Source organism: Falco punctatus (assembly GCF_963210335.1).
Source record: "Falco punctatus genome assembly, chromosome: 6".
Taxonomy (NCBI): Eukaryota; Metazoa; Chordata; class Aves; order Falconiformes; family Falconidae; genus Falco; species Falco punctatus.
In genome coordinates, this window is record NC_137585.1 from 54371249 (window position 1) to 54389733 (window position 18485).

Below are 18485 nucleotides of genomic sequence, written 5' to 3' on the forward strand. Positions count from 1 at the left end.
CGCGGCGGGCCGCGGGGGAGGGGAAGGGGCCGGGGCCGCGGCTGACGGGTTCCGGTGTCGGGCGCAGACGTGTCGGCCGGGGCCGCGGAGCGGGAGGCGCTGCCCCTGACGGCTCGAAACAGCGTCCGGCTCGGGGCCGGCCCGGCGGCGCCATGTCCGGGACCAGCAGCCCTGAAGCCGTGAAGAAGCTGCTGGAAAACATGCAGGGAGACCTGCGGGGCCTGAGCCTGGAGTGCCGGAAAAAATTCCCCCCCGTCAAGGAGGTGAGCGCCGGGCCGGGCGGCGGGTGTCGCGCCGGGGGGATCTCCCTGGCCGCGGGGCCCCGCCGGAGCGGGGGCTGCCGGCGTGCCCGTGCCCCCGCGCCCCCGGCTCCGTGTCGCCCCCGGTGGGGTCCGTCCTCCATGGCCGCCGGCTGCCGAGCGCTGTCCGTGCCGAGACGGGGCTTTTGCGTGTCGCGTTTGTCTGTGCGTTGCTTTTAACGCGCCGTTGAGACAGGGGACGCGGGCCGGGCTAGCTCACCTCCGGGAGCGGGGCTGGGGAGGTGGGTCGTCTGCTGACGGGCAACGCGGGGGCAGCCCCGCTTACCCCCCGCAGCGGCCTCCCTGGGAGAGACAAAGTTTGGCTCGGCCGCCTCGGCATCTCCCCACGAAACTCGCCCGAGGCGGGCCCGGTGCCGAGGGCTTGGGCGCACCGGCGGGCGGGCGCCTGGCGGGCAGCGCTTTGCTGGCGGCTGGCCGGGGACCGGGGGGGGACAGCCCCGCGGGGGGGAGCCATGCTGTGCCCCTGCGGGGGGGTGGCCGTGCTGTGCCCCTGCGGGGGGTGGGGGGGCCGTGCAGTGCCCCGGTCGGGCGGCCGCCCTGCCGGCCGCGGTGGGAGCGCCTGGGGCCGCGCAGCCCTCCCGTCGGGTCCGTGCCTGAGCCGTGTGACGAACGCACACGCTTTCACGAGTGCGGCTCCAGAGCCGGCCTACGTGACCTCTTACTGCTGCACATCTGTGTCCGCCGGTGTTAACGGTGGGGCGCCGGTGATCGCTAGCGTACCCCCGGTTTGGGGGTTATGTGGCTTACCAATGGTATGGTTTACAACCGTGGAAGCTTGGGAGACAGAGAAGTTTAGGTCACTTTTTTCTCCCTTTTTAAAAATTTCCTTAATAAACTCATGCCATTAGGGTTGTATATTTTATTTGTCAAACCTCAGCTTACTCCGTGTGCAGCCTGGGACTTCAGTAATCTTGATGGGCAGAATTACTTAATTGAAGGGCAACCACAATTTTTGTGTCCAATTTAAAGTATAGATTTTGACTCTGTTTCTCTAGTGTGTTTACACAGTCAGTTTAACTTTTTTCCTATCGGTAGTTTGCCACTTGCCATTTTAAAAAGTGTTTTGTCTACATGATAGTGGGAGGAAAAATGCTAATGTATTGACTCAGATTAAGCTGCAGAAACAGAAGGGTACTTGGGAAAATACGGTAAAGACTGGTACCTGTTTGGAAGAAAGGAATTACGTGTGTAATGTGACTTTAGTTCCAGTTAGTTGTGAGCATATTTAATGTGGTATGAAGCGTCACGCACTTTAACAGATTAATTGAAGCTATTAATGACTGCTTGTTTTGAAAGGCACGAAGTGACACACTGTAGCAGAACATGTTATATGTGATTGTAGGTTGCAGAGAAATGCAGGTGTGTTTTGGGAAATGGTGTGTGGTCACAGAAAAACGAGAAAGTTGTGATCAGTACTGAGAAATTGTGTGTGGTCAAATGTAAATAAAAAGTTGTGGTCAGTTGAACAGAAATCTATCTGTGGGTTTTGGAGGGAGGTGGGCGTGCTGCTTCCACTTTCTCCTGTGTATTACTGTGTGGCTAAGTTGTTTGGTCTCTGAACAAGTTTCCCCTCTGTATTAATGTTTACTTTCTTCAAGATCTGCAGAGAAGATGGGCAGTTTAATTCTTAAGCTAGTATTATTAGTAGTACTTCATTATATTGACATGGTGAAGGTTAACTACTGCATGTGCAGTTCTTGATACTTGTTCAGTATGTTTATCATATTCTTGTGTAAGTTGACATGAGTTGTTCCATTTTACACCTCGACAATGATTTGCACAGTTTACTTCATTAAAAACACTTAAAGTTTTTCACAATTGTCTGGAGTTTGGGTAGGTTTATGGAGTAGTACTGGAAAGTGCTTAAGGATTCTGCTGTGAGTTGTGGACTTACAGAGAAGTCTGAGGTGAAAGCAGTCCTACAATAGGATGTATGATACAGTTGCAGGAAACGATCTTACTTCTTGCTTCTGGAAGCCTTTTTTTTTGTTGTTTTGGTTTGTTCTTGGTTTAAGGGAAATGGGTGTCCTTTTCTGTCAAATCTCAATTGCTAAACAGGTATTTTAATCACATGCGTTTGGTCTGATCATGATTAGATTTAGCTAGAGCGATCAGAGGAATGGCATGTGCTTCTTGCTGATTTGGAACAGCACCAGCTTTTTAAACCGTATTTAAACAGGCTTTTTAAAACTAATTCCTACTGCTTACAATCTCACTTTCTTCACTTGGAATGTAACTAGACTATCCTCATCACTACCACATGCATTGTAATTTATGAGTTTATCTTGCAGCTGATGTGTATGCTTCCATGTCACTTAATAAACTTACCATGGTGTGATAAAGCTATTGAAAAACTTCTAGTCCAAAATTAACTGTTGTGAGCTGTATTGCAGTTGTTAGATTTGGTAGGTACCTACCTACCAAAGTTTATGAAGGTAAACTGCTTCTAGTAATCTCTCCAATTTCTAACATAATCTGAAATTTTGCTCACAGGTACTTGTTTTCATCAGTCCTTTCTAAAATGATTTGTCTATTCGGTTTTTTTTTAATTTTTTTATATTAATACTGTTGAAATTTTGCAAAATTAATTTAGCTGATAGGCTTGCTGCTGATAAAAGTAGTAGTGCAGTTCTCAATTCTGCTTGTTGCTCAAATGATTAATTTGAGCGAATTCTTTTTTAATCCATACTGTAAGGAGATAGAAAGCGGCATGATCCGAAAAATAGAGCTTGGTGCCTTTTTTTTTTTTTTAATTAAATAGGATTTTGATTTTCACTTTTCAAAGATCTTTCTAATGCTTATGTTATTACAAACTAATGCCATATCTCTTAGGTACAGACGGACCAAAACAATATTAAATGATTCTTTGAACAGGCAGATGGATGACACAGCTGAAGAGCTTTATTGGATATTTCTTCTTGGTGGGTGGCGGTGTGTGTGCAGCAGAAAGGGGGACAGCTGGCTGTGGGATCCCACAGGCTGTGAGATTTAGACCTTATCCTCAGCTAGGAGGTGGAAGTAAGGTCTTAAGCCCTTATTGGGAATGGAACTTGAACTCTTCACTCTTTTAAGCACTTTAATCTCATATTTTTCTATTACTTCTGAGTCTGTAAAGTTTTCTTATCAGGTCAGATTTATACGGAAATCATGTAGTTGTAAGTCACTTAGTGGATTCTGAGTTTTTTTGCTGACTTTTTGATAATCTGTTAAGAAACACTGAAATTACTGAGTTTCTCCCAATGTTAAACCTATGACCCAAATATGTGGCAAACTGCCTTCCCCTTAGAGCTTTTAACTAAGAAATAATGGAATGTATGGATGGCCCTAAAGCAATCCACACCTTGTCTTTGCTCTGTGTGACAAATAGTACCAGGGTATGGTTTTCCTAGGTGGTGGGGCTTAATACATTGAGAATGGGAGCTGCGGAAAGAATCTGTGGGCTTGAAATTGTGTTGCTGATGATTGGGGATTAACTAACATGCTAGACTTATTTTTCTGAAAGGTGTGGGGAATACTGGTTACTTCAGACCCACGTCTGTCTGTTGCTAGGTGTTTTTTCTATTTGGTATTTCCTCAGATCACTGACTACAGAAGTGTACTAGGCATGAAAGCTATATACTGTGACCAAGGAGTGATTTGGTGGTTATCTGTGTATAATATGCCAAAACTGTGTATACTGGCAGATGTGCAAATAATATTGCTGAAAAATGTATTCATATTTTCACAATTTATTCCTGTTTCTCAGTTAGAAAAATAGACACCAGCCTCAGATGTGATAAAAGCTCTCAGGGCAATTGTAAATTAAACAGTAGCTTTTGGAGCTTGAAATTACAGAGGATGTAGCAGTCTTTGGTATAGGCATCAGTCGTGCTCATGTTATCTTAAGTAATCGGGCATTTCTCATAGAAAACAACACTGCTTGGCCATTATTCTGTTGTTTTAATATAGCAGGCCCTAAGATTTGCTCTGTGCTAGAGAGCATTGTAATGCTTCTAACTCTGAACTGAATTGCGTGGCTTGCATGCAGAGCTTTATAAACTGTTTTAACCTGCTAGTGACTGGAGCTTGAATATCCTGTGCTGGGTGTGTGGGAAGCTGTGGTGGTCTCTAGTAAACTGGAGTAAGAATTTAGTTTTACGACAGAATTGAAAATAGTTCAGTGTGCTAAATAGGTTGGTTACCTGCTGTTTCTTATTACTGAATGAAAATATTGTTCTGGAAGTTGTGTCTGATTTAGTTAGGTAATTTCACTGCATAAGAAACCCTTAGAAATACAAGGGGAAATCATTTATAATTAGCAGAAATTATGGAGTTAAAAGGGAAAATAAGTATATGCAAAAAGTTCTCAGCCTGAATTCCAGTGGTATGTAAGTCCTCGTTGTTTACACAGTTCTGGTTCAAAAGTCACAGCTCTCTAGTAGGCTTGTAGTCTCTACATTGACTCAGGTTTTTTACTGACTTTTTAAATAGCAGTAAAAGCAAAACGGGCTTGAAGAAAAAAAAAAAAAAACCAACAAACTCTAATCCAGCTCCCTGCACAGTTACAGGCACGCTTGTGCTGGTAGAGAGGGAGAGGGGGGCAAGGACTTCACCCTCGCATGGCAGGATGAGCTTGGCCTGCTTTAGACTTGTTGTGGGACATCTGTGTAGCAGTGGTGTAGTGGGTTGCAGGTGTCTGTCTGTTCTAGGATGCTTGCTGCTGTGGTGATTCGAAATAGCAGGGCCGGAAAGGAAACAGGGTTCAACTTCCCTCAACCTGGAAAAGCAGCACAGTTTTGGCTTTGAGTGCTTTGGTCAGTTGAAGTGCTCTCTTGAGACTCCTGAAGGATAGCTTTTGATAGCATCTCTGTGCTGTTTCTTTTCCAGGTCTTTCTTTGAAACAGCAGCATTGCTTTTGTTTAACTGTTTGAGTTGTGTATGCCTTTGGCATATAGATGCATTTTTGAAACTGTATTGTAAATTAAGTTGTTGTATCTAGGAAAAATAATAGAATCCAATTTTGCAGTCTTAGTTTCCTTCTTTTAGAAATAACTACTTGCAAGCAGGCAACCTTACAGAATTCTTTGGGTAAAAGTTAAAGAATCCAGATTTGACTGACTTCTGGATAAAGCAAACTTTACGTTATTTAATTACAGTAGAAGTGGTGTGGGCTAGCTGAGCATTTGCACCGAGATTGTTGTGTTCTGTGAACACAGGTTTTATTCATACATTTCTTCCTTTGGCGTCCACTCCTGTCTGCACCAAGTGACATACATGACAGTTTTATCCCCTGGGTTAAATCATTCTCATTTTGGAATGATATCCTGATCCTGAATACATCTTAGGGCTAATGCCAAAATTTTTTGGGGGAAGCTTGTGCTTTTAGGGAACCTCTCTGACATCATTGGGTAGCTCTGTGAAACTAAATGTAAGGATGTATTGCAAAATTTAAACGTGTTAAAAAGATACAGATCAATTACTTGGGTTTATAATGTGGAAGTGAACATTAGGATTCATAATGCAACTGGAAGGAGCAGTTAAAAAAAATATGTGGGAATGTTAGTAATATTTCAGAAAATCTGTTGAATGTAGTGCAGTACACAAATCAGAAGACTGAGAAAGAGAACAACACGCTAAAATGCCTTGTGATTTGGGCATTTGAGTCACTTAATGTATTACTAGCATTGAATGGTTTCCGAGAGCTTTGTGTCCATGCTACCATACTCTGGTGGTAAAAAGATGAGCCAAATGGACCTGGCAAAGAATAAACCTTTGTACATGGACCATTTTTTGTAGTAGTAACCAAGTTTTGGGGTTTTCTACTTTATTTATTGAATAAAATGGATTAAATAATTCTGACATTATAGCCTACAGGGAACTTAACCTACACTGAATTTACCAAGTTGGTTAATTTTCAGGTCTTTACAGCATTAGTTTAGAAGGATGTAAATACTGTAGAGTTTGCCTTGATGGGTATTTACTTAACTAATATTTTAAAGGTTCTTTTGAAATAGAGAAACTATGCTCTGTAAAATGCATATTGTCATCATTAGGCAGTTTGCACTCAAGCATGTGTTTTGCGCATGTGACTGGAGATTATTCCATAGCATTCTTTAGTTGCCAGCCTGTAGCTGAGCTGGTAGCTTGAAACAAATGAGCCCTAGTATTTCCTATAGTTCCTTTTATAATTCCTGATCTTTACTAACTGCAGTCTCCTGGCTTCATGTTTGGAATCCATTAATTTTACAGTGTTTTTTATTCAATATTCATCTGTGTACTTTCAAAATCATGTTTTTAAAAGTGTGTTATTATGTTTCTAGGGGTCCATGATTATTCAAATATGTTCTAAGCGTCAAGATTTATTATAGATCCTAAGTCTAATGTCATCATTTTAGTCTTTGGTAAGAAATATTATGTGTTCAAAAATTATTCCCATCATATATGTAGACCCAATTTCTTCACCATGTAATACCTTGCAATGTAATGAACAAAAAAAAAATGACTAAAACTTTCCATATCTTAGTGTGTCTGTAAACTTTTCAGTGCAGGATTAAGGTGCTTAACTTCAGGTGTCTGAGCTCCCTTCATCAATTGTGCCGGCTCGGTTTGTTATGGAAATATGGTCAATGGAGCCAAATAGCTATTCGAGGATCTTGTGGCCAGGGGATTGATTCACTCTGCAACCTACACGTTGTATCTTTGCTACTAGAGATGCATTAATATTGCTTCCTTGGCTTCCAGCAGCTGGTCGGAAGAGCATGGGTCTTCTGCTGCCTGCATGTTGTCTTGGATACAGAGGCCTAAGCTTAGACCTCGGTATTGAGCCCCTGGTAGTGGGTCAGTTGAGTTAGCTTGAGGAGGCGCTTTAAGAATTAAGGAGCATTCAGTAGAGACTAGATCTGCATTGTAAAGGGAGTCAAAATATGTAAATGTGTGCATCTCAAGCTCTGATTTAATCACTACCTGTCTCCTATGACTTCCTGAAGATTATACAGGAAAGCTGTAGCAGAAGCTGGAAATTCTTGGCGACTCCTATTCTTAACTAGTACCCAAACTGTTGTTTCTTTTTACCATGCGCCTGGCGCTGCTGTCTCAGACTGGGTGACTCTGAATATAGTATTTATGGCAAAGCCTTAGGAGTTCCATGGTCCCATCTGTTCTGATCAACAAGGTGAAGGCAAAATTAGTTTGATCTTCAAGTGTAAATCTCTTAAAGCTCTGGAACAGGGTGTTGGGTTTTATTTTATTGTAGAATGATGATTGTTGTGACAAAAGTATGTAATGAAAATTCAAGTTCTCTATTTCCATGGTTTATAATCAGTTGTGTTGTACTTAACAGATCACTCAGAAATCCATTAATGGTAGACATGTGCGCTCTCAGGATATCCGTACAATAGATTATATATATATATATATATAAAAATATAATGTATGAATATAGCATACATAATATAATACAAAATAGAGGGTACATACTGATTCTGTCTGACTGTGGAAGAGAGGAGTGTAAATTAAGAATTTGTTGCTAATTCTTCTGTATCAAGTCTTTGTTAGCTTTTTTTCTTTCTGTCTATATTGATGCTGTTCAGTAATTAGTTGGTTTATGTTATTCATTCTAATTTGTTCTGTTGATTTATATGTGATGGTTTTTCCAGCTGAGGTATAGTGCTTTGATTGTCAGAAGAAAACTCTTGATATTAAATATTTGTATTTCATTATCTATACCTCCACATTCACATCAAGTGAGGTACCTCCAGAGGCAACAGTTCTGAAGCAATTTAGGTAACACTGGCACCACTCCTGGCATTACTGATGATTAACCTTCAGGATTCTGAATTGGCTGCTGATACTGCAAACTGACAATTTCAGAGGACTAACGGACCAGAGGAGCAGTCGCTCCTGTCAAGTGAAAGAGCAGTTTTAATATGAGGACAACTAACATAGTTGCACTAAAGCTGGAAATGAACAAGATAGTGTGGTTTTAAAAAATAAAACCCAAACCCTGCTATATCATTAATCTTAAATTGGTGGAGAAAGTGTATAATAGAATTGGTTAATGGTTTAATTTTTTCTCAGAGCATTGGATGTCTGGCCATTGAGAACAGCACCATCCTTGAGCAGAGTCAAGTCTAGCCAGAATTAACTTGGTGTCTTCAACTGTTGTTGTGCCTGTTGCTGGAATCAGAAATGTACACTATTTGTTTCCTTCACTGAGCTCAAGTAGAACATTATGTAGAATAAACCAGAACAATTTTGCTTCTGTCTCAGGTAAAGTCTGAACAGGTGAAGAAGCAACTTTGTATATGAATAGAGACTGATGGCCTGTTTGCAGTTTCTTGTCTTCATATGATAAATAAAGGTTATACAAAGAAAACCAGCAAATATATTAATTTATTTATTTAAAAAGAAAAAAAAAGTTAATCAGGCTATTCAACAGTTCACATAAATCACATATTCCAAATGTAAAAAAATTAGAAAACTGTAGCTGGTTTTGTATTGAGGGTTTTGTGATAGTGAAAGGTGGTTTACCAAAATACAATTCTTAATTTATAGGAAAATTAGTACTATTTTACTGTGTTTACTAAGATTCTGTGGAAGAAAAATCACAGTAAGAAGCTTGTGCGGAATTGCAGTATATGAAGTGATTTGAAAGGAGCATTATTGCTGTCAGTGTTCCCTGCTTTCTTTCTCTACTTGTGATATATTCAGTGTGGAGCACACATCTGAAGAGTGATTGCCAACTGCTTCACCTTCACCACAGCCTTCCTTTAGGAAACTGCGGACATTAACAAGCCTTCCCTTTAGTCTTGTCTTCTTCAGACTGAACAAATGCAGCTCTTACAGCATCTCCTTATCCGTTGTTCTCCATCTCCTAACTGTCTTAGTAGACTTCCACTGGACTTGCCCCAACATGTCAATGGCTTTCTTGTGCTGGGGAGGCTAAAACTAGACGTTTTACTCCAGCAGCAGTCCCACAGGAGCCAAAGAGCAGGAAGGACTCCCTTCCCTCAACCTGCTGCCTGTGTTCTTGCTAATGCAGCCCAGCATGCAGTTGACCACCTTTGTTACAAGGGCTCACTGCTGGCTTTTGGTTCCATTTTGTTGTCCACCGGGACCCTGGGTTATTTTCTGTAAGGCTGCTTTGCTGGCTGCCCCCAGCCTGTACTGGTGCACAGGGCTGGACTTTGCACTGGCCTTTGTTGAACTCCGTGAGGTGCCTACCAGCTCATTTATCAGCTGTAGAAGAATGGCTGCAGAAGCATGGCCTTAGAATCTCTGAAGATCTGCACAATCCAGGCCTGGTATTACAACAGGCCTGTAATCAGAATTGTACTGAAGTTGCTGTGCTGGAGATAACAAGAAAAGTAGCCTTGAGCTATTCTTGAATCCTGAGACCAAGTAATTATGTTGTGCCAACAGGCCGTGGCTGTAACAAGCTACAGCTGCTGGGAAAGCAGGTGCAGGGCCAGGAAAGATAGGGACTGGTATGGGAAAATAGGGACTAACAAACTACGAGGCTGAAGCAGAGCAACACAGTTAGCTACATGGATAGAACGCTTATTTTAGTCATGATAATTAGGTGTGTGAGAACCGCGCGCGTTTAGAGACTACTAACCAATTATATTTCTGCTTTACGGATATGCATGTGTATCGGTTCTATATAAGTAGTGTTAGAAACTAATAAAGTTGAGCAAGATGATATGAGAAGACTCCTATTGAGCGTCTTCTTGACTCCGGTGAACCCTTCTTCCAACAATCAGCCTATCTGGGTTCCTCTGAATATGCACCCCCCAAGTATGTTACAATTGTCTGCAGACTCTATGCCTTTATCCAGGCTGCTAATAACGTTAAAGATGTTAAATGGTATTAGCCCTAGTATCCACCCCTGAGAAGCACTACTAGTGACTGGTTACCAGCTGGACTTCGTACCATTTGTAATGACCCTTTGAGCCAATCTTTACCCACTTTACTCTCCAGTTGTCTGTATTTCACCAGTTTGATTATAAAGATACAACTGGAGATGGCATTTGCTCTAGTCAAGGTATAAAATATGTAGTGCTCTCCCCTTAGCCACACACAGCCCATCATCTCCTTGTAGAAGGCAGTAAGGCAGTTGGGTTGGTGAGGCTCATGCTAAATTAGTGTTGGCTATTCCTAATCATCTTGTCCTGCATGTGTCTAGACAATGGTTTCCAGAAGGATTTGTTCTGTAACCTTACCAATTAGTGATGTGTAACTGACTGCCCTGTAGTGTCTTGAAAGCTCTTCTCAGCCCACCCTGGAGATGTGTGTAGCATTTACCTCTCCCCAGTCATCAATAACCTTCCCAAGTCACTGTGACCCAGATAGAGGGTGTCCTTTCAATGGCATTGGCCCTTGGGTGTGTGGGCTTGTATGTGTCCAGTTGACATTAAGTACCTGGTTCACATACTCCCTGCCTTTATCTGCCTTTATGGTGCTCCATTCCCAGAGACTGCTGGTAGGCTTTGCTTCAAGCCAGTAGCATGTGAGCAAGCTGTAATCCAGATACGTTAAATCATTCAATGTAATAGATCCCTGAGAGTGCACAGTGCTGTCAGAACAGAACTGGCATTTCACCAGTTTAAATCACAGGTAGAATGAGCATATATAAAAGAGAAGGGGCTGAGTAGGGATTGTACTCCTGGGGAGGAAGATAAAAATGCAGAAGGCAAGTGCAGTGCTTTCTCACACAAATGTGGTATACTTGGGTGCTTTCATGAGGCTGATTTAGTGTGGAGCCTTTTGTGAGTATGTCCTTTTCCAAATAATAGTTTAGCAGTACAGTAATGGTCGAGAATGTGATTTTGCAAAGCAAGCCAGAATAACAATGAAGTGAAACTGTACTTTTAGACAGGAGGATCTCTTATCTAAACTATTGGGTATAGGGTTAGTGTTCCAGTTGGAAAGACAGATAATGATGAATAGAAAAAAAAATATGCTCTTTTTGTTTCCCGTAATAGATATGGAAGTGACCATAGATGACAAATATTACTCTCATCTAATCTTGGTAAAAGGTTAGCAAACAGTGTAATGTAAATACCAACAGAGACCATAATTCCTGAAAGCATTCCTGAATGCTTTTCTTTTTAGAAGACAGAAATCAAGAGCTTGTGTAGTAAGAGCTGCAAACCTTACCAGCAATTTTGGTGTATCTGGAGATAGCAATTTGTTCTCAAAATACAGTCAAAACACAAATGGTCATTCAAAGCACTAGGAGTGGAAATTCTCTATTTTAATAACTTTTGGTAACAGTACTATCACCTTTAGTAGTTTACACAAAGATATTTAATGCAACAACCAGGCACGTGCTCATTTCTACTCAAGAGTGATCTAACGTTAAATATTTTATGTGTATATATAATTTTGTTAAAAAAAAAAAAAGGTGCTACTTCTGGTCCTAATTCTGAGGTACCAGTTTCGAGGATCAGCAAGTCGATCCTTTTTAAAACCTTTTTAAAAACCCTTTTTTGAAACTTAAAAAAAAAAAATAAATACTGAAACAGCAGAGACAGTGGGTGGTGTTTTCACTTCCTGAAAAGGGTCACTGGTAAAGGAGAGATTCAAGATTAGAATTTTTTGTCATCTTTCTCTTATGAAAAATTGTCAACTATGCTGTTATTTTTCAGTGAAAGAAGGGTAGCTCTTTGATGTTTACCCCAGAGTAATGACAAATCCATAGGGATTACGGTGGAGCAACTGACATGCTGTTGAATTGCATCCTGGCTGACCCCTCTGGTACCTAGCTTGCCCATCCATCTGCATTGCAACGGGGTTCCGTGATGTCTTTGCCTGTGAGGAGAAAACCGCTATGTAATTAGATAGTTAGATGTTTGAGCATACACTGTGCCATTATTCCTTGTGGCCATTCTTGGGCTGCCACGATAGTGCAGTTAGCTGTAGTGGTATCTTTTGGTAATGTAGACTGCTGCAGTTAGGTTTGAGTGCTTCTACAGTGTCCCTGGAAGACAGGTTTGAGAAACTGGTGCCTTTCAGATGTGCTTACCACTCTGCTGCTGCTATGGGTGGCTTGCCTTTACATCACCCTGAACAGCAGCTAGTAGAATTGCATACCCCCGTTATCCTAATCCCTCCATATGCTATTTATGAGTTATAGATCTTTAAATATGTGCACACAAAACTATGATGTGGAGAAATTCAGCTCTTGGATGTTGGAAAATGTTGATTCTGCTTGAGGATGGGTTAAGTCTTTGCTTGCTGAGTGCCTGAGCAGAAATTACTTAACTCTGTTACCTTGTTGTTGCTTTTGGCCCTGCAAAAGCATTATAATTTACAAAAATTTGAAAGATGCACACAGCGCATCCAGTGACAGGAAGGCTGAAGCCCTTCCCTGTTTGAACTGAGGACTGAGAAATCTGTAAGGAGGAGAAGAGGTTTGGATCTGAGAAACCCTTAAAGGTGGGTTTGAAAGTGTCTATGAGTTTCCACAGCTGGGTCGCTCTTGTGCAGAGAGCCTCTGTCTAAAAGGTAGCTTCAGGGTAAGGTTCTTGTGGAACTATGAATGTTGTCAGACTGTACCTTGGGAGAGGAACTTCAAGGCCAGGAGGTAGATACTATGCACAGGCTTGTTTTCAGTCTACTTCAAACTGCACAATGTGTGTCTTGATATTTTTGTACATGCATTTCCTCTTTGCCTTTGACTTCTGTGAAGGGTGATCTTCATGTAATCAGCAAATACTTGGTAAGTTCTGAGGAAGCAGAAAGATGATGGGTTAAGTGCTTGAGCCTGGAGAGTCCTATTTAATTTTGTTGTGAGACTGACTGATTAAAACCAAATTAAAGTGCTGGAAGAGATTGACTTGAATATGTGCTATCGCTGAGAGTCAGTTTCTGTTTTTCATCAATCATTTCCCCTCCCCACACTGGCTGCTGTAGTTGCTTCAGCAGAAACATGAAGCAAACCTCAATAATGGCAAGCGTGTGCTTGAGACATTTTATTTCAGTTCATTTCACAGTTGTTAAAGTAGCAGAACAGGAAATCTAATTGACTGAAGGTTTCCAGTATACTTGAGGTTTGTTGTGTTAGAGGAACTACATGTATTTGATTCTTTTTAAGATTGTAGAGATAGCTGACTTGCTCATGAGACTACTATTAACTGTGGTGCTAAGGGAAACCGATAATGCCACTTTTTAAAAAGTGGTGACTGCTTTAAAAGCATAGTGCCTTGTATTTGTGTGAAAGCAAATTATCATATTTGTACCCACACATACACAGTATGATGCTGACCATCTCCTTGGTTAGTGTTTCTAGAAGTTCTTTTTCTAATGGGGCAGTGTCCTGAAAGTGCTGTAGTAATTGACGTAAATCGGTAAACTTAAAATCTATTGACATCTCTTTCAATTTGCTAAGTTGATGCAATCCAAATACACTTTTATATTGATGTAGACAGAATAGCCAGATAACTGTTTATAGTCTGTAATTAGTTTTTAACTGTAAACATTTTGGATTTGGATTCTAAATAGAAACTGTAGTATAATGCAGATAATCATAGAACTTGCTATATCTCATGGAGAAAACCTATCTGTTGTGTTCAGAGTGGTTGTAAAAAGTCAAATAGCTGTATCTTAGTTTTAAAAAAATATATGCTATTTTATACAAAGCTAGCATAGAAACAATTAACTAGGAGACATTATGTTGAAAATAATTTTTTCTTTCTTCATGCCGAGTGCACAGTGTTTGCCAATGTCACACATGTGGGCAGCCTTAATATTTCATTCAGAGTGGGTTTGTCACTCCTGGCAAGAAAGAAAACGATTGACAGTACATGTGATGAGGTTTAGTTTGAAGATAATTGAAGTTGGACTGTGACAAATCCTTCATATTAATTAATAGGAACTATTTGTTGTGACAAGACCCCCCTAATTATCTGACAATTTATAACTGAAGAAGAATGGGGATTAACTTAAAATGTAAGACACTTCAACACATTAAGTTAACATAATTCATGTAAATGAGAACTGTTTGGCACCCCTTATTTGAATTATGTGAAAGATAATATTTGCATGTTGCTTTATACTCATTTGAGCACGTTATATGTTAGTTCAGGCACTGTGGATATTATTCTGTCTGTATTTTTGAAGTGGAAACATTATGTTCAACAAAGCTTAAATAATTCTCCAGAATTTCACAAATCACTTGAATTATTTTATGGCAGTGTTTAGTCTTTCTATGTTATTTTTGGAAATTAAAAAAAAAAAAACAAAAAACAAACAAACCGGAAACAACCAAAAAGTTCAACATTTCAGTTCTGCATTTCTAATTTAGCTATTTTGAGAAATACGTATATCAACTGCTAATTAAAATACTTGATTATGAGTTTATATCATCATCTTGACTTTTGGTAACGTCTTGTTGGAGTAGTGTTTTGAGGGAGGGGAAATATTGCTACTTGGTAGAACTTCATGTACCGTCACTTTCATATTTTTGCTGCCACAGCTTGTCTGCTTCTCTAATCTGTTTTATACAGTGATGGCACACTTCTTTAAATAGTAGTATTAGAGGAAAAACGGAAATGTTTAGTGTGGAAATAAAAAGCTGAAATAAAAGGGGAAATGTACTTTCAAATTCAGCAGAACAATATTTTCCAGGAATTTGTGTCCTATTGCTTGCAAAAAACTCTTGTGTTTATTTTGGTGCACAGTGTATTGAACATGACTTCTTTGTTTCCAGACGTTTATAGGGTATTAATGGAATTACAAACCAGAAAGGTTCCATTTGCAATGTATTTTTGTGTTTTATACACAAAAATTGTCAGAAATCATAATTTTGAAATGCAGAGCCTTAATGTTATGTTTTCAGTTTGGCTTGATTTCATTGGAGAGCATGACTAGTAATCTGTGCTGGGAAGTGTTTGTGAACAATTGAAGAGAGAATTACTGTTCCCTTGTGGCAGTATGGGATCTCCTTGGTGGACAGCTCAGCTCTGCAGCCCCTGGTTGTCACCCAGCCAGTCTGTACACATGCATTTCCCAACCTGCACATCTGCAGCCCTGGGTCCTGCTGAAGATGTGCAGGACGGGAAGGAGGATGCTGTTGGTCTGTCAGGTTGTACTTTCAGGGAAAGGGGAAGAACTGTTCGTGTGGATTGTATGGCATGTTAGGAAGAACAGAGTATTATTAGGAAGGCTTCTTCTTGGTACTACCTGGGATAATTTGTTTAGGGCATAAGGGAGACAAAATTCATGGGAAAATGGGTTTCATTCTGGTACCTGTTGTTAGTGAGTGTTAGTTTTTGAATGGAAAATACTGCTACCCAGCTGGAAGAACGACGATGATATTCAGTCAAGTGTTGTGTACCACATCCAGTTTACTAACCAGATTTCATTGCTTAAGTGTTAAGTATTAAGCATTGATGTAATTACTGATGTTCTTGGTTTCTTCAGAATTTCAACCTGATGAATGTGACAGATGATATATCACGGTAATTGTTTCACAGTGTGAAATTCTACAGAGTATGTAACAGGGTTCTTTGTTTTGCTAGTGATTTTTCTGTGTGTTCGTAGGACTGGGAAGTAATACAATGAGAATAATGATTTCTAAAAATTCTGAACCACAGAATATACCACTTTCTGTGGAATTCTGGAAAGGAATTCCAGAAGCTACAAAGATTTCACTTCTGCATTAGCTCAGCTTACTGAAAACATGACAAAAACATTTTTGCTCGGAGGCTGTGCATTTTTATTTATCTTCAATATTCTTATTTCTTTCCACATACTGATGTATGAAATAGCATCTGAACTACTTATTTTCTTCTCTTCCAGGCTGCTGAATCAGGAATAATAAAAGTGAAAACAATAGCTGCACGGAACACTGATATTTTGGCAGGTAATTATTTGCAATGCAACGCAAAAAATAAACAAGGGTTGCAGATCAAAATGTTAAAAAGACGTCTCGGATATGTCTAATAATCCTGTGTGTCTTCTAGTGTGTGCTATATCAGTGATGCTTTACTTTTGGGCACCTAGCGAAAAATCCAGTAGCCTGAGATTTTTTGACACTGCTTCTGTTTTATGTTAGGGCTATACCGTTGCTGAGGAAGGTCTCCGTTTTCAGTTGTGGCTCTGCAAAAGTAATTGTCCACTTAGAAAAACAGCATGACATACTTGGACTCCAAATTATCTATGTTTTATTCACTGTCAACGTTCACCACAGTTGTCACTGAGTGCTCTGTGTGGAGTTCTGCAGTATGATCCTCCTCTGTGTGTTTAGTGTGAGGGTCTAGCCTTTGGAGATTTGTACCTGGCAGGCAAAATTCCATCTTACTCTGAGACAAGGTCATTCAATTTAAGATGTACCATTGCCTCTAGGGACAGGAGATATCTTGTGAGTTGCACCTTTGTACGTGCTTAAAACAGTGTCTCTGACTTTCTTCAGCTTTATTAAATGTCATGTAAATTGATGGCTTCTTGCTAATTGCTACTAAAGCCTTTGGCCAGATTTGAATGTGCCGGCTGTAGTCAAAATTCTTAAAATGCTAAATTATTTGAAAAGACCAAATGAAACAGATTAAAACTATTTCTTGTTTTGAGGTATGTAAACCAGATATCAGTAAGGAGGCCCTTTCTAGAATTATTTGAAGTAGCAGTCCCACCCCTCAATATTTCACTTTAATGCCTCTTTTTTTATTTGTTTATTTTCTTTGTTTTTACTGCTGTCATGAATGCTGACATAAGTGGGAAAACTATGCCAGGTAATGTCAGCTATATGAAAATACACAAATGAACAAGAGAAGTCTGTAGTTAGACATTTGGGAAGCTGTCAACATTCTTTGGCATGTTACTGTGTAAAGAACTTTTGTATTTTAGAAAGTTAGTTTGTAATCCTGCAAAATCGGTTTTTCATCTTCATCTCAAAGAAATGTGAAAGATCATTGATTTTGGGCCTGGATAGGCAGTCTGTATCATTTTGAGGGAACACTTTCTGGCAGTTGGTCAAATTTTCTAAGTACTTTTCCTTTGGAAGGTTTAAACTAGATTGTAGTTAGTATTTAATTCGTCAAAAAAACTGTGCAGATTTGTTGATACAAGGTTTGGAAAACCAGCAGATCGTAAAAGTTATTTTAATTAGTTAATCTTTGCTAATAGGATAATTTTTTTCGCAGTAAGAAACTGCAGAACAAGAGGGGAACATATACTTTGCTTGCACATTATCCTAACATTCCACAGTTTAAACATAATGCCATTAAACAGCCCAAATTATTTATGGATTCTTCTATTTTTTGAGATATCAATTGTAACCTAATCTTGTAGATAAGCTAATGTCAAGATCTCTGTTATTTAAAATTTTTGGAGGAGAAGGTAGTGTGTATAGCAATAATAAAGCTGCCAAAGGCTACCATAATTGTGAAATCTAGTGAAGTAGATACTTTTTAACTGCTAGATGATTTAGGAATATCTACTAGACATTCTAGTAATTTAAATATTTAGTTCAGGATATGGTTTTTCTTTATATTTTGATGTAAACTGTCATTTCACGAGATTAGATGAGAACAACTGTATTGGATTGTTTTGAATAAGCTGACCTGATGCTTTCTTGAAGCATTACATTGTGTAGGATTATTATTTTTAAGAAAATAGATGCAATCTTAAAATCTTATAAATCTTTATTAATAGTCTGGTGAGATGTGTTTAACTTGCCAGAACTCTGATGTCATTGATCTAACTTCTTTCTTTCTCTTTGAAAAGTTGAGCAGTTTCAGAGTCTTCATTCTTGGAAGTCTGTATGTGCTTTGTAGTTTATTTATGAGAATTTGAGTAATTCCAAAAGAGAACTCAGCTTGTGCTTTATATTATAGGAGATAAATGCAAGAAATTATTCTCACATGGCTCTGAAATGTGCAATTCATAAATATTTTTTTTTAGAAGTTCTTTTAAAAAATTAGAATTATAATCTTGCTAATGGAATGAAGGAGTAAGTTTTATTTTATCAAAACTTCTTTTCTGATGTGGTTCATTATGATATATTTCTTTTTCAATATATTCTCACATAGTTTTCATAGCAAAATGGAAGCAGACCTGGATATGAGAAAATTTTTATGTATTTTAAGACTGGAGCTAATAAAATAATTACCAAACCAGATCTATGAAACACTAATTTTTCAGCTTCATAAAGTAAAATCCTTGCATAGATCCTGTTGCATGATTATT

General features: G+C 39.6%; 1 protein-coding gene across 4 annotated transcripts in view; it reads left to right on the forward strand.

Moving 5' to 3' along the window:
• Positions 1-20: 20 nt before the first annotated feature.
• MON2 (MON2 homolog, regulator of endosome-to-Golgi trafficking) overlaps positions 21-18485 on the forward strand; it is an 89414-nt gene continuing 70949 nt past the window's right edge. For all 4 annotated transcript variants that reach the window (XR_013928672.1, XR_013928673.1, XM_080390712.1 and 1 more), the window contains exons 1-2: positions 21-263; positions 16101-16164. Coding sequence is in view for 2 of the 4 variants with exons in the window: in XM_080390712.1 (XP_080246838.1) it covers positions 153-263; positions 16101-16164 (175 nt within the window). In the remaining 2 variants the exon portion in view is untranslated. The remainder of the gene's footprint in view (positions 264-16100; positions 16165-18485) is intronic.